Source organism: Monodelphis domestica, chromosome 7 (assembly GCF_027887165.1).
Source record: "Monodelphis domestica isolate mMonDom1 chromosome 7, mMonDom1.pri, whole genome shotgun sequence".
Lineage (NCBI taxonomy): Eukaryota > Metazoa > Chordata > Mammalia > Didelphimorphia > Didelphidae > Monodelphis > Monodelphis domestica.
In genome coordinates, this window is record NC_077233.1 from 169,540,069 (window position 1) to 169,564,084 (window position 24,016).

At 38.9% G+C, this 24,016-nt stretch overlaps 1 protein-coding gene across 3 annotated transcripts; it reads right to left on the reverse strand.

Moving 5' to 3' along the window:
- On the reverse strand, positions 1-24,016 carry DCTN3 (dynactin subunit 3). Of its 3 annotated transcripts, XM_056806002.1 has the most exons (8): positions 23,878-24,016; positions 23,444-23,627; positions 18,835-18,919; positions 6,171-6,257; positions 4,273-4,356; positions 2,299-2,357; positions 1,497-1,556; positions 1-514 (listed from the first exon to the last, which is right to left on the reverse strand). In XM_056806002.1, exons 2-8 carry the CDS (start codon positions 23,537-23,539, stop codon positions 425-427), a joined length of 561 nt encoding a protein of 186 aa, XP_056661980.1. In that variant the 5' UTR covers positions 23,540-23,627; positions 23,878-24,016; the 3' UTR covers positions 1-424. The 3 variants fall into 3 exon arrangements, with proteins under 3 accessions (XP_056661980.1, XP_001378765.1, XP_007498916.1); XM_001378728.4 differs by having other exon boundaries at positions 23,444-24,005; XM_007498854.3 differs by lacking the exons at positions 4,273-4,356; positions 23,878-24,016 and having other exon boundaries at positions 23,444-23,708.

The window sequence follows — 24,016 nt, forward strand, 5'->3', positions numbered from 1 at the left end:
TTTTTTTTAATGTGTCATTTCTTTATTATTACAGTAATAAGGACAACAGAGTTCCATTTTCCTTGTGTGGTATTGGTTATGACGGAGTGGGGAGTTAACAGAAGGATCGTGATATAGCCAGGAATAAAAAGGATCCCAGGGCCAAGGCCTGCATCTCTACAAGTCACCCTGACTTTTCCCTTTTCCCCCATCTTCAAATTGGGGCTGCCTAGAGAACAGTATTTCCTCAAACCCCTTCCCCCAAACTCTAATAAATACATGGCCAATCCCCATCCCAAGTACAAGGGGAAGATATCAATCTGGGGGGCACAGGCAGCTCACACCCACCTGGAGTGGTGACTCAGACATCAGGGAATACAGGGAATGAGGGACCCTGAGGGGTGAACATGTTCTAGGAGGGGAGTTAACCTACAAATTCCTTCCCTCACTCCATTGCAGGTTTTACTTGTTTTGCCGCCTCCAGATGGGACAGAAGCTCATCCCACTGGACAAATTGCTTGGAGAGGAGAATTGTCTTGGAAGAGGGGTCAAGGATAAGAATAACCATGGTGCCCAAGCAGGCTATAGTCAATGAACATTTTACATATCTATTTGCAGGAAATTTTTTTGTTTGTTTTTTAAACCATTATCTTCTATCTTAGAATTGATACTAAGTATCGATTCCAAGGCAAAAGAGTGGTAAAAGCTAGGCAGTTGGGGTCAAGCAACTTGTGCAGGGTCACACAGAGTATCAGGTAAAATTTGAACCCAGGACCTCCCACCTCCATGCCTGGCTCTCACAGGCTGAGCCACCTAGCTGTGTGACCCTGGGCAAATCACTTAATCCCCACTGCCTAGCCCTTACCACTCTTATGCCTTGGAACCAATATACAGTATTGATTCTAAGACAGAAGGCAAGAGTTTAAAAAGAAAAAAGGAGGCATAAGCCTGGGAAGGGGCTCAGAGCTATTCAGATTAACCTTCTGAAAATGTTGCCTTTACCAAGTCAGTCCCCTACTCTAGAAGCTCCAGGGATTCCTCACTGTCTGCAGGATCAAGTTCAGCCAATTTGGCTTGTCCACTGTGTTCTGACCCTAACCAATCTTTCCAACCACATCTACCACTATCTCCAAAAGGGACCTCCACTCCAATGAGGCTAGACTACTCACTGTTCTCTGAACATACCCTCATCTTTCCTGTTTGGCACTTTTATTGACTAAAATCCCTAAAACTGGAATGTCCTTCCCAATTTCTGTCTGTTGAAATGCCACCCACCGTTCAAAGCTTAATTTTTATGTTCTCAACTCCTCTGAAACTCCCTGACCATCCCAAAGTATAAAGACTTGCAACATTCAAGAAAAGCCAAGGAGGGGCACTGAGCTCAGCCACTTCCAAGGAGATACAGGATGGGGGCAGGAGGTACAGGGACAGGATCTAGTGAAGGGAGAACAAGGAGACAAGGGACCAGGCTTCACCAGACTGAGCAGCAGGGAAACCCCACAAAGGTGAAAGGATACCATCTTGTTGTACTCTTCCAGGAGTGCCTTAGTCGCTTCGGTGACTTCCTCACACTGATCCTGAAATGAGAGAATGTAGCTGGAAGCTATCGAGTGACAGGCAGCTAGAGTTCCATAATAGAAACTTCGGTGGCTCAAGCTCCCTTGGCTTCCTCCCGCATGCCACTGTGGTGCTGCTGCTCAGCCCAAGAGGCTGGGAACAGAATGTGCTCCTCAGTGGGGGAGGTGGGGAGGATGTTTTTTGGAAGGGGCTAGAAAGCCTATGCTAATACTTAACCCAAGAGGATGATTAATCACTAATACCGAACATAAGGTCCTGACAGGCTGATGAGGGAGATAGGTTAGAGGGGATTCCTTGGAGCCTTTAGTTACTTTGGCCGTAACTGTATCGGGGAGGACAGGTTGAATATGCCAGGGGCTCCCACTTAGTAATGCTCAGAGGGTTACAGAGTTAAACAATTCTTTTAACCTTCATTCCTACTCCCTACCTCCACCCCACCAAGTCACTGGGAGGAAGGGTAGACTGAGTCCAGAGACTGGGGTTCTGGTTTCATTCCTGTTACTAACTCATTGTGATTTTGACCACTCTAAGCATGCCTCCTAAATTGTGAAAAATTCTTTAAGACAATTTCTCCCTGGATCTCTGGGGAAAAGGGAGAGAGGCCAAACCAAGATGGACTGAAGGACAAACACATATTCCTGATTTATCTTTGGTTTGCATAAATATAGAGGAGAGGGGGACTGCCTCTTCCCTTCCACCTCCCAGCCATCCTATCACCAAGCCCCAGACACCATACCCTACCTGCTGCTGGATGTGGATCTGGGATAGAGCCTGCAGCCTGGTAGCATGCTTGGGAACAGCTGAAAATCACACAAGTGCAAGCTTGTTATTTGATGGTTTGTTGTTGTTAGGTTTTTTTTTTTTCCAAATCCTCTGGGGAATACTCAATAGTCTATTAGGTCTTCGGCTGGGATTAAAGTATTGAGTCTCCAAACTAAACAAACGATAGTCTCTATCGATTGCCTGGCAACTGTGGATGGAGGAAGGGCTCCGTGGGAGTGTGGGGCAGGGGGGCTAGTGGGGCAGAGGAGCTAGTGCTGAAGGTTCCCAGAGAAAGCAAGCTGTCTGGCCACCTTCTGTGTCCCTTTCACCTTTGGAAGGGCTGGGCTGAAAAAGGAGGTTAGGTCTGGAACTAATCATGGAATTACAGCTTCCTGGAGTGCAGAAGGAAAGAATAAAGGAGGAGAGCAAAGCTTCAGGAGTCTCACACTGGCTTCCCTATACTTCCCAAAGGCTGGTTACTCCTGGGGCCTGGGTACAGAGCAAGGGCAAAGAGCTTTGTAGAGATGTTGGCATGTCACTATGATCTATCCCTTTCTTTCCTTCCCTAGCGGGGTCCAGTCTGCCCAGGGGACAAACAGCTCACTTCCTGAGCCCAGGACTGGGCCACTAATATGCACTAAGTCCCTAAGCAAACCTCCCAGAAATTCATCACTCTAAGCATTGGCAGCAGCTTAAGGCAGCGAGACAAGGTCTTCCAGTAGCCAGCACAGAGGAGATGTAGAGAAAACTCCTCAAGAAGGGCAAGATGGATATCTGGATTCAATTAAAGCCTTGGTCTGTCACTTGCACCTGCCCCCTCCACCCAGCTCTGCAGAAGCAGAGGCGGCTCTCAGTCAGTATGCAGAAGGAATTCTGTAGCATCTAAGGCAGGGAGGAGCCTTCTGATAGACACCTCATCCCTGGAGCCTTGGCCCCACCAAAATCAAGCAGTAAAGACTAGAATGGAAAGTAGGAAGACTCAATCCCTCCTGAGATAAACTCAAGCTTTCCATATCTTTTAGATGACAGGCAGCAATACCACTGCAGAGCCAGTTGGCATTTATTGCTAAGGATAATAGAAGACATCTTTATAACTATACATATAAACTACCCCTCCTCCTCCAGCCAGATTCTGCCCTCTTTTCACCAGACAAGAGAAGTTGAATTATGTAACTGAAAAGATTTCTCCACAATGAATGCTAAGACCTACAGTGAGTAAAAGGGGAGATTATGGCATCTATTTTCCTCATTGAGAATGGGGTATAGGGAGCAGCTGGGTAGCTCAGGAGATTGAGAGCCAGGCCTAGAGACAAGAGGTCCTAGGTTCAAATCTGGCCTCAGACACTTCCCAGCTGTGTGACCCTGGGCAAGTCACTTAACCCCCATTGCCTAGCCCTTACCACTCTTCTGCCTTGGAGCCAATACACAGTATCGACTCCAAGACGGAAGGTAAGGGTTAAAAAAAAAAAAGAATGAGGTATAGACAACAGTGAAGTTGGACAATAGCCTCCAGAGCTAGCTTTCAGGAATTCTGATCTTCTTTTTACAGGTGGGGAAATTGACATCCAAAGAAAGGGATATGGATTAATCTAAGTGGCTCAGGGGAAAAAAAGGCAGTAAAGGGAACTGTGGCTCCATATGAGCCTCTCATCCTAGAACCTCTGGAGACAAACTCACAAGCACCTCCAGATTCTCAAGGACAGCTCCACACCAGGAGGGCATATGCTAGGTGTACCTCGGTACTGATCAAGGCAGTGGCAGGGACTCTAGTGGGACTGTTGGTTTTAGAAGTTGAGTCAGATCTAGAGCTCTTCCCCTATCTATGCCACCCGACCACCACTCCCAACCTTGACAGAATGCAAGAACTAGTCAGTAGGACTTTCTGAAGCTATCCTAAGGACATGAGCAGCAGTTGCAGGCAATTTTCCCAGGGAATGAAGTCTTAAGAGTTACCTTTGATGTGAGAGCTATCCAGCAGGGGAGCCAGAGCCTCTACCTGTTCCAGGAGCGCCACTTGGGAGAGAATAAACTGTTCCTCTGAGAGGAAAAGAAGCAGACAGTGAAGTACAGTCCTCTGCCTGTACCCATAATCTCTGTGTGTGTGTGTGTGTGTGTGTGTGTGTGTGTCCAAAATAGTTCTTGACATGCAAAAAAGATTAAGAACAACTACTCTAATTTCTACCTTGCCCCTAGTGTTACACAGATTCTCATGATCCCCAATTTGCCACCCAAGGCCTCTTGAGCTTTTGTTCATATTGTTTCCCTTATTATCCTCTAAATGGAAAATACCCTCTTATCTCTGCCTACCAATCCAAATCTTACCCATCCTGTAAGATCCAACTCAGAACTACCTTCTCCATCCATCCAATCAATCAACAAAGATTTATTAAATACTACTATCTGCAAGGCATTGACATGATAGAAAGCTGTATAATAGTAACTAGCATTTATTTGATCCTTTAAGGCTTGCAAAGTACTTTATAATTATCATCTCATTTGATTCTCACAACAATCCTGGGAGTTAGGCGCTACTGTTATCCCTATTTTACAGATAAGGAAACTAAGGCAAGCAGAGGTTAAATGACTTGCCCAGAGGTGACTTGCCCAGAGGTACAGGGCTAATAAATATCTGAAGTTGTATCTGAACTCAGGTCTTCCTGACTCCAGGTCCACCATTTTATGCACCATATCAGGTCTATTTTGGGACACAAAGACACATGCAATCTGTTGAACAGTAAAAGAGAATATGTGCCAAGTGCTAAATGTGCAGTCAGGAAAGACTTCATGGAAAAAGAAGCTTTGAGCTGTGCCCTGAAGAGGATGAGTAGAATTTAAATAGGTGAAGAGGACCAAGAACATTCCAGAATGGCAGGGTGTGACCACATCACAGCGGTCCCAGAACTCTAGGATAAGTAGACTATGGAACCCCTCTAAAGGTTTTTGAGCCACAGTGGCCTTCTCCCTTTTCTTTTCTCTCTTTTTTTTAAAACCTTTCCTTCTATCTTGGAATCAATACTGTGTATTGGCTCCAAGGCAGAAGAGTGGTAAGGGCTAGGCAATGGGGGTTAAGTGACTTGCCCAGAGTCACACAGCTGGGAAGTGTCTGAGGCCAGATTTGAACCTAGGATCTCCCATCTCTAGGCCTGGCTCTCAATCCACTGAGCTACCCAGTTGTCCCCTCCTCCCTTTTCTGACCTCCTTTTATGTATATTTTATCTTCCCAATTATAATTTCTTGAAAATTTAAGGACCACATCCTCTCTTTCTATCACATCTCCCATAATCATCAACACAAAGCATCAGCACAAGTATGTGTTAAAAAAAAACTTAATTGATTTACTTTGATCATCAAGTCCCCTATCCCCCATTCCTTTTCACCTGTAAGATAAATAAGAGCCATGGCAATTTTTGCAACAATTCTCCCAAATCACTCCACCTCCAAATCCAATTTCACTCTAACCCTGCCTCTTAAACTTTATTTCCTCACCTAAGTACCCATACCAGGACTTCAATAGATTTATCTTCTCATGTGACTCTGAATTTGGCCCTGTTAGTCACAATGACTGCTACAAGATTAAGAATTCATAGACTAGACTACCCTCTCTGCCCCTGAGAACTTGTAGTCCCTCCTCACCCCAAGGACACACTGGGAATTCCAAATCACTAAGTAATGGCTGATGGTCTAGATTGTGCTGGGACTCTCAGTGCTAGCTGAGAAAATGAAAATTCAGCTGAGTCATCCTCTTCAAAAAAGAGGAACAATTCCAATGCTAAAGTGGTCTGTGGCCCAGCAATTAAATGGTTATAAGATTCACTGTGATATCTGGTGGGGAAAACTCACTACTTGTTTACCTGCTAAGATGAATTGCAATTTGGCAGCATTAGGAACAGTGATTCGATCAATGTACTCAGGATCCAGGTATTTTATCAGGTCTTCAACTAAATTATCAAAAGAAAGAAAGAGAACAGAGAAAAGGTCAACAACTCAGGAAATGTTAAATTAGTTCCTTGTCACTTGGGAAGAGGGGGCAGCAATTTAACTTGTGGAGAGAGGAGACATTTGAGCTGGTCACTGCCTTGGTCTAAGATCACTAAGATCCCAAACACAGAAACTTTTATGTTATTTCTAGTTTCCAACTTCTGGTTCCCAGTCCCAGATGCAGGGGCTCAGTGAATGACATAGACATTGCCATCACTACATATCAAAACCATTGAGACTCTTACTTTCTCTGGTTATAATGACCAAAGTGAGCGAGAAATCCCTTTTCATCTTTGTTTCAACTAAGACAAAGGTGATGGCTATGGAGTGTTTAATAAATGTTGCTGGAATTATTTATTAATAAGCTCAATTTAAAAGCAAAATCCTCCCAAAAAACACACATGAAAGATTTTAAAAAGCATAGCCTTTTAACTCAAACTTATTATCTAAAGTCTAGCCACAAATTCACTGAATTTTAAAAATGTATACTGAGCTCAAAAAGTAAAAAAGATAATTTCCATATACATATTAAGACATAAAAGAGGATTATCACATGAAACTGTTAACCTCTATTTCATAATACTTGTTTTTAAAGAAAAAGTACATAATGAACTCTACATGTTACTTTCAAAATTGACCTGCTTGTCTATGCTTCCTTCTGAACTTTATTCTGTTCTTTTGTGCAGATTAAAAAAAAAAACTTACAATAGCCTTTTTTCAGCATCACTATTACTAACCACCTCCCTTCTTCAACACAATTAAAACTAAGTAAAAAAAAAACCAACTTGTTACAAATAAGAGTGATCAAATAAAAAGAATCCATAGTGATCATATTTCAAAAAATGCATGTCTCTGTACCTTATGTCTACCATCTCTTAGTTAGGTACATAACATGCTTCATCATAGGTCTGAAGACATGGTTTTTAACTTTTTTTTAAACCCTTACCTTCTGCCTTAGAATCAATATTATGTATTACCCAGCTGCCCCCTGAAATTTTTAATTTTCTTTAGTGTTCCTGTATAAAATGTTCTCCTGGTTCTGCCTATTTCATTCTGCATCAATTCATACTAAAATTGTCTCTTTAATTTCTTATTAATAATAATATCCCATTATATTCACATACCACCATTTGTTTAATCATTGTCCAACTGTCTAAAAGGCAATACAAGGCACCTCCTTAGAGTATACTTCATTACTTTTCTAGTTCACCCTGTTTTTACTTTTCTCTTCAAAATCAGGAAGGTTGTTCTATATCATCTTCCTTTCTTAGTCACCATCCCTCACTAATATATATATCCTGTCTTCTTTCCCTATTGAATTTGAGGTATTTCTACACAAGTTGGGTATTTAACTCTCTTCTATACAGTTTGGATATGAGTAAGGTTCATCTGATGCTCTCTGCCATGACTTTTCCCTCCACATTAATGTATACTCTTCTCACACACACCAATTATGAGAAAGGACAAGAATACTAGGACAAGTTCTTTGTATACTAATATATTTCTTGTACCTTCTCTTTTAGCCCTCAGAAAAGAAATAATCCACAATTTCTTATTTATTTCCTAAATATCCTTTGAAGACCTTAAGGTACTGAAGAGACACTTATTTCTTATTAGAAAGTTTGCTCTTCAGCTGGGTGGCTCAGCAGAATGAGAGCCAGGCCCAGAGATGGGAAGTTATGGATTCAAATCTGCTCTCAGACACTTCCTAGTGTGATCCTAGGCAAATCACTTAACCCCCATTGCCTACCCCTTATCACTCTTCTGCCTTAGGACCAATACATAGTATTGATTCTAAGAGTCTTAATTTAAAAAAAAAATTTTTTTTGCCCTCCATCATTATATAGCTGCTTGAATTTGATCAAATATATTTATTTACCTTTCTAGTTTTCTCTGGACTCTTGTGTCTGTATTTCAAAGTTACAATTCAGCTCTGGTCTTTTCATTACCTAAGTCTAAAAGCCCTTTATTCCATTAAATGTATATTTTTTTCTCTGCAGGATTTTCCTTAGCTTTGCAAGATAAATTAGTTTAGATTTTAAGCTTAGCTCTTATGCCTTTTGGAATACTGTATTCCAAGATCTCCTACTTATAGTATAAGTTGCCATATCTTCTGTGATTCTGACTGGTGCCTAGTTATTTGAACTTTTTCTTTCTGGATGCTGTTATCATTAGGGATGAAGGAGAACTGGATGTTGGCTATGACATACTTTGGACCAGGCCCCTTGATATGATAATAGATATCACACATTGTCTTCTATTTTTTCAATTTTTTAAAATTTTGTTTTAATGGCTCTTTCTGTCTCATAGTCATTGATTTCTTAGTAGTTTTCAGTAGTTCATTTCTTGGATAATGTTTAGCACTCTCTCTTCTAAGCTATTTAGCCTTCTAATTTCTTCCTCCAGATCTTATTTCTTCTAGGTATTCATACAGAGCTTGTGAAAAATCCATTTTTCTTTTTTTAAAGGAAAGTTCCATTTATTCCTATGCTTTCTTAGTATTTTTAATATATATATACATACATATATATATATATATATATATTTAGTATCAATTCAAAGAGAAGGATTTTTTTTAAAGTAACTTACTTCTCTCAGAAAAAAAAAAAAGGTCATCTCCAGACTAATCTACAGGTTTCCTCTCTCAGCTTAGCAAGGTAACTCCAACTTGGGCCCTGGAGCAAGTGTCAAAGGATCATGGAAAAAGAAAAATGGGGAGACTTCTGGCAAAGCACACTGACTTAAATAACAGCAGAGGGCCCAGCTCTGATGAATCTATTTCAGCAAAATCCTAAAAACCTCACCAGATTGAATAATGGTCAATAGGTCCAAAGAGAAACTATAGTAAGCAATTTTGTCCAACCCAAAACTCACAAAAACATCAGCCAGAAGTCTGTGTGCAACAGGAAAGAAGGGAACCACCAGAAAAGCCAGTACCAATACAAGCAGACATGACTACATGTAGTCTTTCAAAGTGAGCAGAGATGGGTAACATACATATAGTCTGAAAGTTCTGTGTCTAGAGACTGAGAGTAGAGGGCTCTTCCACAAAGCCCCAGGAGGGCCCTGAAGATCCAGTATTCTGAGCCGCAAAGATCCAGAGAGGTTTAACTCCAGGAGGTGGAGGTCAGTGCAGGAACCCAGGTGACCCAGACCACTCTAACACTGAAAAAATATCAGTTCAGAGGGAAAATGGGCTATATGAACACCTAAACACCAGTTTAAATTAAATAAAAGCTCTGGTGAAAGGAACAGAATGAGAATAAATAGTTTAGAATAGAAAGTGGTAAACATTATATGAGAAATGGACACTCAGGAAAATAGACTAAATAGAAATCAATTACTCTCTAAATAGTAATAAATATTAGAACAAAATCAAAAAGTTGAAAAAAATAAAGAAAATGTAAGATATTTTTTAAAAACTGATTTGGAAAATAGGTTATGGAGAGATAACTTAAGAATCACTGAAGGGCAGCTAGGTGTCTCAGTGGATTGAGCCAGGCCTAGGGATTGAACGTCCTAGATTCAAATCTGGTCTCAGAAACTTCCTAGATGTATGTATGATACAATACTGGACAAGTCATTTAACATCAACTGCCTAGCCCTTTTCTGTTCTTCTGCCTTGAATCTGATATTTATCCATTCTAAAACAGAAGGTAAGGGTAAAAAAAAAAATATTGGATTTACCGAAAAGGAAAAAAAAAGATTAAAAACATTATAAACCCTAGGCATAATATTTCAAGAAATGATAAATCAAAACTGTCAATATCTACTGGATTATCTACTAGAATAAGAGGGCAAAGTAAAGATTGAAAGAATCCATTGATGAGCTCATGAAAGAAACCTCAAAATAAAAAGTTCCAGGTAGTTTATAGCTAAAATTCAAAGTTTCCATGTAAAACAATAATGCAAGTATCCAGAAAAAAAATTTTAAATTGTTCCAACATCAAGGAACAACGGCCAGAATAATTGAAGCTCTGATAGCTTTTATTATAAACAAGATATCTTGGAATACAATATTCCAAAAGGCAAAAGGGTTAGATTATAAATAAGAATACTATACTCTGTAGAGAATAATCCCATAAGGGGGGGAAATAATGAAATAGAAGACTTTCCAAATTTTTTGATGAAAAGACAAGGAGAGGTGGGTAGGAACTTTGAAGTGCAAACTCAAGGCTCATGAGAAATCCATAAAAGTAAATATATTTGGTCAAGTTCAAGGAATTGTATAATGCTGCAGATCTAACATTCTAATGGGGGGTGGGGGGATGTGTCCCTTTGGAAATTTAATAATTTAATGTCTTCAAAGGCCAATGAGCAGTTGAAAACTGTTCACAAAAAAACATGTCCTAGGAGAAGAATATTCTGTTCTCAAGTTTTAAGAGAAGAAAAGAGAAGATAAAAGGAATGTAATAGTACAGAAAGAATAAAGGGAATGGAACTTTCTATATTCTCACTGTTACAGAACAATATACAACATGGAAGAAAATATGGGGGAAAGTAGGTATCAAATTAGCTCTCTCTTTTATCTGAACTGGATGAAGGAAGGTTGAATATACCTACAGATTTGCATATATACAAAGAGTTTGTTATAAAAATACATGCATCAAACTCAAATGGTCAAAGGATATGAATATATCGTTCTCAAAAGAAGTGCAAACTATTAACTATATGAAAGAATGCTCCAATCACTAATAAGAAAAATGCAAATAAAAATAAACCTGATATTTTACTGTGAATCTTAAAACTACTCAGACTGTACCTTAGAAGATTTTGTCTAGTTATTCCCCATTTTTAACAATGGAGGTACTTGATCAGGAATGTATTGAGAACTTTTAAAATTACTCCACCCTACTCAGACAGTGCCTTAGGGAAAGATAAAGTTGCAAACTCCTGATTGAACAATGAAAAGTCCCTAACTCATACTTATAGTAAAGCTAGAACCTTAAGCTAGGTCTATTTTTAGATCTAATACAAAAGGGTGCTAAGTACCTATAAAGGTTAAATTAGTACCTAAAAGGTCAAGCAACTTACAAAAGGCAAGCTTAACAAAAGAGATGTGAAATACTCAGAGGATTTAATCTAAACAGAGAAAGTGAGAACAAAAGAAGATGAGAACTAAGAATGGGCAGTCCTGGGGAAAAGCGTCTACTGTGATAGACGTGAAAATTTAGGGGAGGTGACATAAGAGAAAATTTCTTTAAAAGGAAGGGACTTATTGAATTTGAGTCAGTTGTAGTTGGAATTAGTTGGAGTTCGGAGTTCGAAGGACTTGAGCTTGCTTGCAGACAATCTTGTGGTGAGTGATAAAGACTGACTTGCTCTCCCTTAGGCTCAGGCCTAGGCCATTTTGGCCTAGGCCCTTTTCTACTGCTTGGCTATTCTCTCTCTCTTTCTCTCTCTCTCTCTCTCCTTCCCTTAATTCCTTCATTTTTATTAATTAAAACTTCCATAAAACCCAGCTGACTTGGGTATTTTCATATTTGGGAATTTCCCATGCCGACCACTTATTTAGATTTTAAGTCAAAACACTAAAATTATCTTTACAGTTTTGGCAATTCACAGTCTTGGAAAACCACATTTTCATGGTTACATTACTTCATATTCAGTAAACTAGAAAAGATGACAATGATGACAACAGTCAATATTATAAGAGTTATATAAAGCTGGACACACTAGTACATTTATGGTGAAGCTATAAATTAGTAAAATCATTTTGGAAGGCAATTTTAATTATGTAAATGAAGTAACTAAAATGTCCATAGTTTCTGATCCATAACCACTAATAAACATATATCCCAAAAAGGCCACTGATAAAGAGAATTCTTATATACTTGTTGGAAAGGAATTTCTCTTCCTATTATGTCACTTTGTTTGATATCATCAATCAATGACCTGGAGGTCACTTACCACTAAGATGTGCAAGTATAGACAAACCCTCAGAGAAAGGAAGTTGAAAACAATGAGACCCAAAATTGTTCCCACAGGCACTACCCCATCCCCACCTGGTGCCAGGCAAACTAAGGAACTATGGTTGGTTCCTGAGATATGACATGGGAGAGCTAGTGGGTGAAAATTGCTTATAAGGTGAGACCAGGAGAATGTTCGCTCTCTTCTAGCTGGAGCTTGGAACCTGAAGGAACCCAAGTTGGTGGTGAGCTTCAATCCAACATGGCTGTAAATTGAGTAGTAAACTAAGCAACTCTCTTCCTCTTTCCTACATTTCCCTCTTTTTAGTATCACTACTTTGATGTAATAAAGCTGTTAAAGCTACTAAGTAACTACTAATTTAATTTTAACTATTACATACTTCAAAACACTTATGGCAATTTTTAATGTATCAAAGAACTGGAGATAAAGTAGATGCTCATTGATTGGGGAATGGTTAAACAAACTGGTACATGAACTAACAGAATGTTACTTTGCTATATGAAACAGCAAATATGAAGAACACTGAAAAGCATGGAAAGATTTATAAGAAATGATTCAGAGTAAAAGTGAATAGATTTAGAATACAATATATGCAATGACTATAATGAAGTAAATGAAAAGAAAAACCACCACAAAACAATAAAAAACAACATTTAACAATCATTGTCCCAAAAAAGAGATGAGAAAATACTTCCTTCTAATTACTTTGTATGTGGAACATTGCATATATTTTCAGCTGTTTTCAACGTGTTAATTTTGCTAATTATCTTTTCAATTCTCATTCTTAAAAATTTTTTTTCACTTTTTATATGGGATAGCTCTCTGGCAATGGGAAACAGGAGGGATACAGGGATAAATGTAGGTAATGTAAAAACAAAAGATATCAATAAATTTATTTTTTAAAAAGGAGACTAGTCAATTCCTGAAGACACAAAAATATAAAATCTGCTTTTCCAGAGACAGTGAAGTCTTCCAAATACTGTAAATCTGTAAACAAATTCCTAATGTACATCCATGATTGGTCTGCTTTAGTTCTCAGCTGTATCATGATGCACTGGGTGGGGTGGGGGGATGCAGAAAATCAAAATAAATTCATTATGAAGTCTAATTCAGCTTCTCCTGATGAGTCACCTGGGGTTTAGAATCAGAGTTATGTCTAGCTACTTTCTGTTCCCCAAGAAACTGCCAGTGACCCATTCTACAATTCTCATCATGGTGAAAGGAATTAAACCCCTTCCCCCTACAACCAGATGCTAGGTAATGAGATGTTTGGGTAGGAAGATGCTATTTTAACCACAGTTGTTCCTAGTCCTACCTAAACTAGATCCCCACTTTCTTTGTCCCAGCCCCTTAGGTTCTACCTCTCCTCTGGAACTGGTCTGATTGCTCACTGCCTACCACTATCAGACCTTTAGATCTGATTTAATGAGCTTTACAGGCAAAAAGGTCCCCATCTAAATTTTAAGCTGGAGAGAAATTCACTTTCCTCTAATTCAACCTAGACAAAGTTAGAGTTTTTCAAAAGGAACTTACTAAGAAACTAATGGCAGCTATAACCATCAAACCCATTTGGTATTGGCTTAAAAAAAAAAGACAACCCAGAGAAATCAATGGAACAGACAGGGGAGAATCAAAAACAAGGGAACTCAATAACTCAGTGTTTAATAAAGTGAAAACCATAAACTGCTTAGGAAAAAACCTCATTGTTTGATAAAAACTGCTGGGAAAAGCGAAAGGAGCAGAACCAGGAAAACATTATACACAGAGACTGATACATTGTGGTACAATCGAAGGTGATGGACTTCTCCATTAGTATCAATGCAATTTCCCTGAACAACCTGCAGGGATCTAAAAAAAAAATACTACCCACAAGCAGAGGATAAACTGTGGGAGTAAAAACACCGCTGAAAAGCAACTGCTTGACTACAGGGTTGGAGGAGATAAGACTGAGGAGAGACTCTAAATGAACACTATAATGCAAATTCCAACAACAGGGAAATGGGTTCGAGTCAAGAACACATGTGATAACCAGTGGAATCATGCGTTGGCTATGGGAGAGGGAAAGGGGGGGGGGGGGAGAAAACGATCTTTGTTTCCAGTGAATAATGTATGAAAACGACCAAATAAAATAATATTTTAAAAAAAAACTGCTGGGAAAACTGGAAAGCAACATGGCAGATTTTAGGCTAAGATAAATACCTCATACCATATTCAAAAATGCATTCTAGATGGACACATGATTATAATGCTAAATATAATATTATTTTAAAAATTAGAAGTAATATTTACCAAATAAGAGATAGAGGGAATTACAATAGACAAAATGTTACTTGACTACATGAAACATGAAAAAAATGTTTTTGTCCAGACAAAATTAATGTAACTAGGATAAAAAAGTGGTCAATTGGGGGAAATCATTGTATAAAATTTCTTTGATACAGGTTTAGTATCCAAGACATAAACAATTTATGAATAAATATATTTATATGTATATGATTAGTAACCATTCTCCAATAAAAAGTGATCAAAGAATATGAACAAACTTCTCAAAAGAACTAAAAAATAATCAAAACCACATTAAAGAATGCTCCAAATCCCAAGCAAGATAAATGAAGATCTAAATAATTCTGAAGTTTTATCTCCCACTCTAAATTGGCAAAGATAACCAAAAAAATGGCCATAATGATGATGGGGTTAGTGTATATTGCATATAATGATAGGAATACTAATACATTTCCATTGGAGTTGTGACATGGTGTGATCATTTTGGAAAACAATTTGAAATTTTGCAAATAAAGTGACTAAAATATTGTATATCCTTTGAATCAGACACTCCATCACTAGGCTTATCCACGAAGCTTTAAGAAAATATCCATATTCATCAAAATGTTTATATCAAGCCTTTTTAATTAGCTAAGAATTGGGGGGAAGTTGTTGCCTATTTCTTGTGGAATGACTAAACAAATGGTGGTACATGGATATAATAGAATATTAATATGCTATAAGAAAACATGTGCCAAAAAAAATATACAAAATGTAGAGAATGAGAATCCCTCATGGCAACTCCCCAATCCATTGGTTCTTGGAGATAGAAAGTTCACAGGTGTTATGTATTGAGAGAGGGTAAGGGGATAAGCATTGATAGACAACTCTTGCTTTACTTAATTGTGCAAATTTGACTTTAAAGAATCCTGAAATAATTTCAAATTCAAAAAAAACTGTTAAATAATTGTGCCCTCTCTCTTTGCTCCTGCCCCTCATCCCTTTGCTCCATGTCCTCCCACCCCCCTCAATTAAAAAAATTAAAAACCCGCCAAGTGAAAATATAACAGATGCCCTCCACCCCCATCAGTGGCTTGGCTTGAGACCTCTAAGTCTGATTCTGTCTACCTGCCCAGCCCTGATATGCCTGTCTTTGTTTGTGTGTCTATCCCCAATCCCTTCATGTCACCCACCCTTTCCTGTCTGTGCCCATGTCTAGCCCCCCAACATGTCTGTGCTATGCCAGTTCTTTCTCTCATTTCTAACCAGGCTGCCATGTGGCTGGCCCTGACCCCCATACATTCCTCCTCCTGCTCTCACTTCGTTGTGTCTGATCCCAACACATCCCTGAACCATAGATCAGCCTCCTTTCTCCAGAATCACACTGCCCCCTTTCTTTCTCCCTCCCTTTCTTATGTCCACAGGCAAATTCACATTATGTAAAAATTGCTTTAAGTTGAGGCCTACACCCTACACGAACAATGAAATAAGCAGAACCAGGAGATTATACAAAGAGACTATAACAGTGGGACGATCAAATGTGATTGACTTTGCTACTAAAAGCAATGCAATGATTCAGGACAATTCTGAGGGACTTATGAGAAAGAATTCTATCCACATTTAGGAAAGAACTGTGGGAGTAGAAACACAGAAGGATTTTGGTTTTAAGGGATTGCTCTTTTACAAAAATGAATAATATGGAAAGAGGTTCAAATGATAATATATATATGTATATATATATATATGTATATATATATATATACACATATATATACAGTGGAATTGCTTGTCACCTCCAAGAGAGGAGAGAGATGAAGAGAGGGAGGAAACATGAATCATTTAACCATGAAAAAAAAATTTTAAATAAAAAATAAAATAAAATTTAAGCCTATACAATCTAAAAAAAAAGTTGAGGTCTACAGAATGAATCACTCACATGAAGTGAGAACTGTCTGTATATAGTGCTGGCAAAGTGCCTGGCAACTTGCTAAATGCATCATAAATATTATATCAGTTGATCTTCACAACAATCCTAAAAGGTAAGTGCTATTATTATCCCCATTTTATAGATAACTGAAATTGGCACCGAACCATCTAGCTTCCTCTAATATTGCTTGTATTTTTAGACTTTTTTCAATGTATTGATCAGTTATGATTTTTCCCTCTTTTTTTCTTTTTTTGTCTTATAAAATACTTTTTGTATTTTGTAAGATAGTTCCTGTGGGGGAGAAAGACCTTGAGGATAACTATTATGATGCAAAAAACAAAGAGCATCAATAATATTTTCTTTAATCATTTAAAAAATGGAAAACAAAATAATCCACAAAATGGATGAATGTATAAAACACACATTTTTGATACAAATTTAATTAATCTGGCCAAAGATTGGCTTGAATAGCACAGTTTATAGCCAATTTCTTTCTCTTATTCCAACTCTACCTGAAGAATCCTAATTCAACATCCTCTTCCATAATGAAGTATTTCCCTTTCCATACAGCTTTCTCCCTTTTTCCCTCCATCTTTTCCACCATGGAACCAAGTTGAGGAGGTCTCACTACAGTTCTGGTCATTCATAATTCATCTGGATTATCTCTTACCAGTAGAGGACTAACCAATTAATGAGTTACCTTCAGCTGGACTGAGAAACCACTGCATGTTCACAGCTACATATCATAACTCTTACATAACAGTAACATTGACATTTAAATAGCAAAAAAACATGACATAGCAAAAGTAACAACATAATAAAACAAACACAAGACATAAACATAGTTAGGTTACATTGAATCACTACTTAAATGAGTGAAATAGCGTATAGTTAGGGTACTAACAGTGTTATGATTAGCTATAGATATGTTATTTACTAACATAATGTAGTAGTTACATACTTGGACTTAGTTTAGGTATAGAAATTTAGTTAGGAGAAGTATTTTGAAGTTAGATAAAATTAAGATAAGGTAAGAAAATTAGATACTGACTTGCACTGCATCATACATTTACACAACACAAACAACATATGACATCACATATCAAACAAAATTGTAAATAAATATGTAAATAGGGTATATAATAGGATTGTAAATTAATTGTATTATAGTGTGTGTAGATATGTAAACTGTGTAAATATGAACTGTACATAAGTGTATATATGTGCATATGTATAGCATATATGTATATATTATATGTATGTTCTATATGTAAATTATGTACAGAGCTCATTGTTACATGTATTTGCATAAGTGAGTTTATTGTTTGGTTTAATTTTCCATTGTAAAACTTATGGAATATTGTGTTTATTGTGATTTTCAAAATTTTTTCTCTGAGTTTAATGTTAATGTACTGCAATACTAGTACATTGTTCTGTTTTAGCTGATAAGAGCATTTTAAGTTTGATATTTGCAGGGAAGTTATGTTCATCTGATGTTATTTGCTGCTCTGATTTGGCTTCTGTTTGACTTTTGTACTTGTTCATTATTTACTTTGTTTTCCTTTTCCTTTTTCCCTTGTTACAATTCTTTAGAATAGGTCAGTATAAGTTAGAGTAAGATAGTTGAGTGTAAGTTGTTTGTTATTTTGGATAGATTTCTTAGTTTAGGTAACTGGTAAGTATTTTCGCTTGTTTTGGAAGGGAAAGGAATAAGGTATCGTGTTTCCAACACGATTTTTGATTTGTGCAATAGGGGGGAATTGTGATAAAGGATGGAAAGGTTTGCAATTTGCAAAACTGTGCAAGAACTGAAAAGTGCAAACCTAGGTATGATTGACAGTGGCATGTGACAGAAAGGTCACATGGGAGCCTGAGCGGGAGGATCTGGGAAGACTCCATCTTGCCCCAACGGATTTTTCTTCTGGTTTCCTGAGGAAGTCAAGAAGAAAGTCTGAAGAGGGATCTGAAGAGGATTTTCCCTGTGTTGAACTGAGGAAGGATTCCTGTATCTAGCTGCTGGCAGCATTCAGTCTCACTTGGACATCAGGACTTCCTTGGACATCTAACAACAACAACAGATCCTGGCTCTAACTGTTTTTTTTGGACCCCTGCTGAGTAAGATTTGGGAACTTAATTAAGTTTTATTTTAGTTAGCATAGTTAGTTAGTTTTTTAAATAAGAATAAGTAAATCCCTAAGTCCTTATTCCTTTCCCTTCCAAAACAATAAAGTAGATTTTTATATGTTTTTTCCTCTTGTGTTTCCCTTATCCATAATCCTACCCTAACACAGGACAGCATCCAAACAGGCCAAGTCCACCCAAAAGTGATGTCCCACCCTAGTCTTGTAAAGAAGCAGGAGTCACTCTCCCACACCTCCAGAAACTCTAGCAGTTGAAGTACCAGTGGTAGAACTTACTCTTTTTATACAGGACTTTAACCCTCTCTCTTTTACTGGAAATGTTCCCCAAAGCCACCTGTACCTTAACCAAGCCATCAGCTACCTAGGGAAAAAGAGCAAGAGAGAGAGAGCAATAAGGGCAGGTTATAACCAAAGCAGTTGACTGATAAGAGCCAGGACTTGGCAAATATCAAAGATATCACCAAGTCCCTAAGCTTTACCTGTTTACAATACCAATCTGTCCCTCCCCCCACCACACCTCAAAATCCATTACACATATTCATTATCCAACCATGTACACAAATTATCCTATAAAGACATATAAGGAGATCTCTCCATGTCTGTCTATTCATTTTAAACCATTTCGTTTCCTGTCTTTTATGCTGTCTTGTAACTATTCTCTAATTGCTTCTCTTATGTTGAGCTACTCTCTCCAAGCAGAATCTTTCTCTCCCTTACAATGTAAATAAGCCTAGTGCTGGGCTCAGAGTTGATGCTCAGAAAATAGATTGTCTGGAACATGTATAACAAAGAGGAATTGCTCATCAGCTCCAGGAGGGAGGGGGAAGGGAAAAAACATGAATCATGTAACCATAGAAAAATATTCTTAATTAATTAATTTAAAAGGGGGGGGGGGAGAGTATTAGAGAACCCTGGGGACATATCTTAACTTTGGGAGTGGGGTGAGGCGGGGCAAGGTAATTATTATAATAAATCAATAAAAAAATATTTTTGAAAAAAAAAATACAATTGTCCAGAAGAAAAGGCTGTAGGCAGTGGTAGAAAATATAATGTGGGAATGGAAATTTATTTCTTTGGAAATTTTTACTGAAACCAAACTGAAGTCACATTAAGTTTATAAAAACTGTTTATCGGTTCATATTCTTCTGCCTAGAAATTTAATTAAATGATTGTGGGTCTCATAAATGAGCATGGGAGAGAAGAGATGAAAGTTGAAGCTGAAAGTTATGAAAACAGAATAGTTGTAGACAATTCCTTTTCTTACCCACTAGCTCAGAATAAACAGGAAGCCTGCTAATGACATCTGATTCATGAAAAGTATGTAGAATCATATACAGCTTGGGTAGCATTACACCCAGAGTCTATCCCCTGCAGTTTCCGCCATCAAATTCGGGGAAAACAATGGCACCTGCTTAAGGGATAACACCCAAATCAAAAAGTTTCAGCTAGGGAAGAGGTGAATCTCACACATAGAAGATAAAGTTCCATCTAATTAAAATGTTGATCCCACGGGACAGCTAGGTGGCTCAGTAGATAGAGCACCATGACAAGAGGTCCTGGGTTCAAATATGGTCTCAGATACTTCCTAACTCTGTGGCCTGGGCAAGTCACAATCCCATTGCCTAGTCCTTACTGCTCTTCTGCCTTAGAACCAGTACATAGTTCTAAGATGAGAAGGAAAGATTAAAAAAAAATGTTGATCCCTCTTTCCATCTTATCCAAAAATGTTGATTCTCTTTTTTTTTCCCCTCAAAACTCAGTTTAAAACACCCCAGCCAAAGAATATCTCATCTATTCTGGAAAGAGCACTCATGGTCAACACAATTTGTTTGACAATCATATTCTGCCTTCTGACTTTTTCTATTGTAGTTTTGAATTTTTATTGAACATTTTCCTGGATCACCATAAAATATCAATATCCTTCCCAGTTATGTTTAATGGAAAGAGCACTAAATGAGTCAGAGAATCTGCATATGAATCCAAGCTGCTACTTACTATTTGTGTGAGTTTACACAAATCAGTTTACCTCTTTGGGCCTCTGTTTTATAATACTTAAAATGTAACTTTGACCATATATTTTATGAAAGCCACATTGTATGTTGGGAAAAGGTGATCTGGTCATATATTGAAAATAAGAGATACCAGAAACTTAGACTATGCTGAAATCCCAAAGATATTAAAGAACTGAAGGAGGGACTCTTTTAGCACATAAGTGGCTCTTTCAAGGGAGATTTACAAAAAGATTTGAATTAAGAACAAAATAAACAGGTAAGCTGGGGTAAAGACCTACACCTGTGAAATCTCTGATCACAGTGACAAGAGATCACAGATAAACCTAAGATCTAATTTGTCTGTGCCATCCAACTATAAGCTCCACCAGAGCTGGGAAAGTATCTAATTCATCTTTGTACTCCCAGTGCCAAGTACAGTATCTGGTACATGATGAGTGTTTAATGAATAATAATTGATTTAAACCAAAACCCAAATATTTATCTAGAATTTTTCTGTCCCCTCATTCCCAGTTTCTCATCTAAGCTGGACAATTTGAGTTACTCCCCTAAAACAGATAAATCTGAGATTTCCTTTGGTCAAAGGCCTCTGATGGGTTTTTGTACAGCTTTTAAGTAAGGGTTTTTCTCAGAGGAGAGGTGGAAGAAACAAAAGATTGGGCTGAAAATGACAAACTGTTTCCCAAAATAATTCTAGGGGATTATTTTATCCGTTATCATCTTGTCATAGAGTAGTCCTGTTCCTAATTCAGCCTAAATTGATTGGGAATAAAATCTCATTGTTTTGATTTCCCAGGGAGAAAGATTATAGAATCAATGTCCATCATTCACTTTGGTGTTTCACTCCTATTTATAGAGCACTCTTGTTTGTATATAAAGAAAATCCTTCCTCTTAACAGTTCCAGATGATTTCACATGTCTAAGAACTCAAGAGGCTATAAAGAATATAACAAGCAGGCTATGGAAAATACTGCTCTGCTGTTCTGTCCAAATTTGTCATCTAATCCAGACTCTTGCTTCAATGAGATAACAGAGAGGACACAAAGTATGGGGAAAACTGAGGATCCAAAGGTAAAAAAAACAGCTTAAAATGGAATTGGTTAATTAAATACAGGGTCAAGACTGTGCAAGAAAGAAAATGAGCCCAGAAAAGGACTGATGGCCTGAGAGAACATTATGAGTGAACATTACAGCAAGGCAACCACCTCTTTGGAGGAATTGATGAAATATGTTGGGATGATCTGTCAGGGGTTCACACAGTGAAGAAAGAAAATTTTAAGACTCACTCTACTGAGGGGGGTGCAGCTGGGTGGCTCAGGGTATTAAGAGCCAGGTCTTCAAATCTGGCCTCAGACACTGCCTAGCTGTGTGACCCTGGGCAGGTCACTTAACCCCTATTGCCTAGCCCTTACCACTCTTCTGCCTTGGAACCAACATAGAGGTGAATATAGAGTATTGATTCTAAAATGGAGGGAAAGGTTTAAAAAAAAAAAGACTCACACAGAAGGAAATGGCAGGGAGGTATCATGTGATCAGGAGTAGAGATTCTGTGTCAGGAGGGAGTACTGGAGAAGAATCTCCACTGGAGGAGAATCCAAATGATGACAAACATTTAGTGTGTACCATTCAAGGAGAAGGTCATACACATGTTGGTCATTCAGAAAAGGGAATCTTTAGGAAAGGGTCAGAGGGAAGTAGTAGCTAGACAGATCAATCAGAAGGAATCACTGGTGGGGGCAGCTGGGTAGCTCAGTGGTTTGAAATCCAGGCCTAGAGATGGGAGGTCCTAGGTTCTGAGGATGGGAGGTCCTAGGTTCAGATCTGACCTCAGACACTTCCCAGCTATGTGACCCTGGACAAGTCACTTAACCCCCATTGCCTAGCCCTTACCACTCTTCTGCCTTGGAACCAACACACAGTATTGATTCCAAGACGGAAGGTTAGGGTTTTAAAAAAAAAAGGAATCACTGGTGGTGAAATTATGGGGGCTGTTACTAGAGGTTCACAAAGTGAAGAATCAGTGAGGAATTGTGGGGGAGCTTAAGTGGGAAGAATGGTCACAGGATCACACAATGAGGGACTGTCACTGGATGTTAGGTGTACTGTATGAAGATTACACTGTAGGGAATCAGTGAGAAGTAAATTTCAGAGTACCTAGGATGTAGATCAGAAATTGGAAAATCAGTGTGGAGTTGGGGTATTAAATCTGAAAATCATTAAGTTGGAGTTTATGGGTAGGGGTGTCACAGAGAGGAAGGTCATTTGAGGTCACAATGAAGAACCAGGGGATATAACTGGAGGAAATTCATTGAAGACCACACAGTAGGAAATCATTGAAGAATCATGGAGGAATGTGAGTTATAAGGAGTTACAATAAAAAGTCAAAGACAGGGTAAGAATAGAGATTAGCAGTCTGGAGAAATCATACAGTGTAAAGTGAGGAATCAGAGTCACTGAGGGAAGCAGTGAAGATATAGTATAGTAATAGAAAAGTGTCATGAGGGGCAGTCACTAGTGGTACCAACGGGGTCAGTGAGAAATCAAAGGGGTTGTCACACAAGTCCCTGTCAAGAAGGAATCACAGGGAAGAGAGTGGATAATTAGTGATATCAAGCAAGTCACTGGAGAGGGGGTTGGGCATCAGGCAGTCACTTGGGAGGGTGTCACGATGAGGAGGGTGGTCACTAAGCAGTCACTTGGAGGGAGGTGGTCACAATAGGGAGAGTGGTCACCAAGTAGTTACTGAGAGGGGGTGTCATAAAGTGGAGAAGGGGTGGGGTCAGTAGAGTCATTCTCCTGAGAGGACGGGCTCGAGAGAGTCATGCAAAAGAGAATTCTGGGCATTTGGCCTGAGCATCGAGTCTCAGCCTGCTCACCTTCCGAGAGCCGCGCGCCTCGCCTGTCCCATACACCCAGCGTTCCAGCTCTTCTAGCCGAGCCTGTAACCGCTGCACGTCTGTCAAAGCCGCCATCGCTTCGGCCAAAACCAGGAAAAGCTCCGGAGGCGGGACATCCGGCTGGTTGGGAAAGGAAACCCAATCCAAGTGCACAAAAGCCTACCTGCGTAGGAAGTGACGGAACGAAATTTCCCCACTGCAACTTTAGTCCCGCCCCTTCCTTACCGGAAATGGCCTAAGAGACTCAGTGGACAAGCCAAACGCTCTATAGTTACCTAGGCAACCAACTTTGGCCCTGGTCTAGGGGTCCACAACCACTCGCTTTCAGCCTCTTCCTTTCTTTAAAAATGAGTACCTCTGTGGTTTCCATTCAAGGTCTGCCCCACCTAAAGCCTTGGCTTGCCCTTTCCTACCTAAGAATCCCGCAAGACAGCTCCTTCAAATCTTAGAAATATCCACATTGGGGCGATAGTTTCCCAGCCCCTCCAAGTCTCAGCCCCTTCCACACCCATTTCCCCACCTCGACTCAGCCCCGCTCCTCCCCTCAGCCCT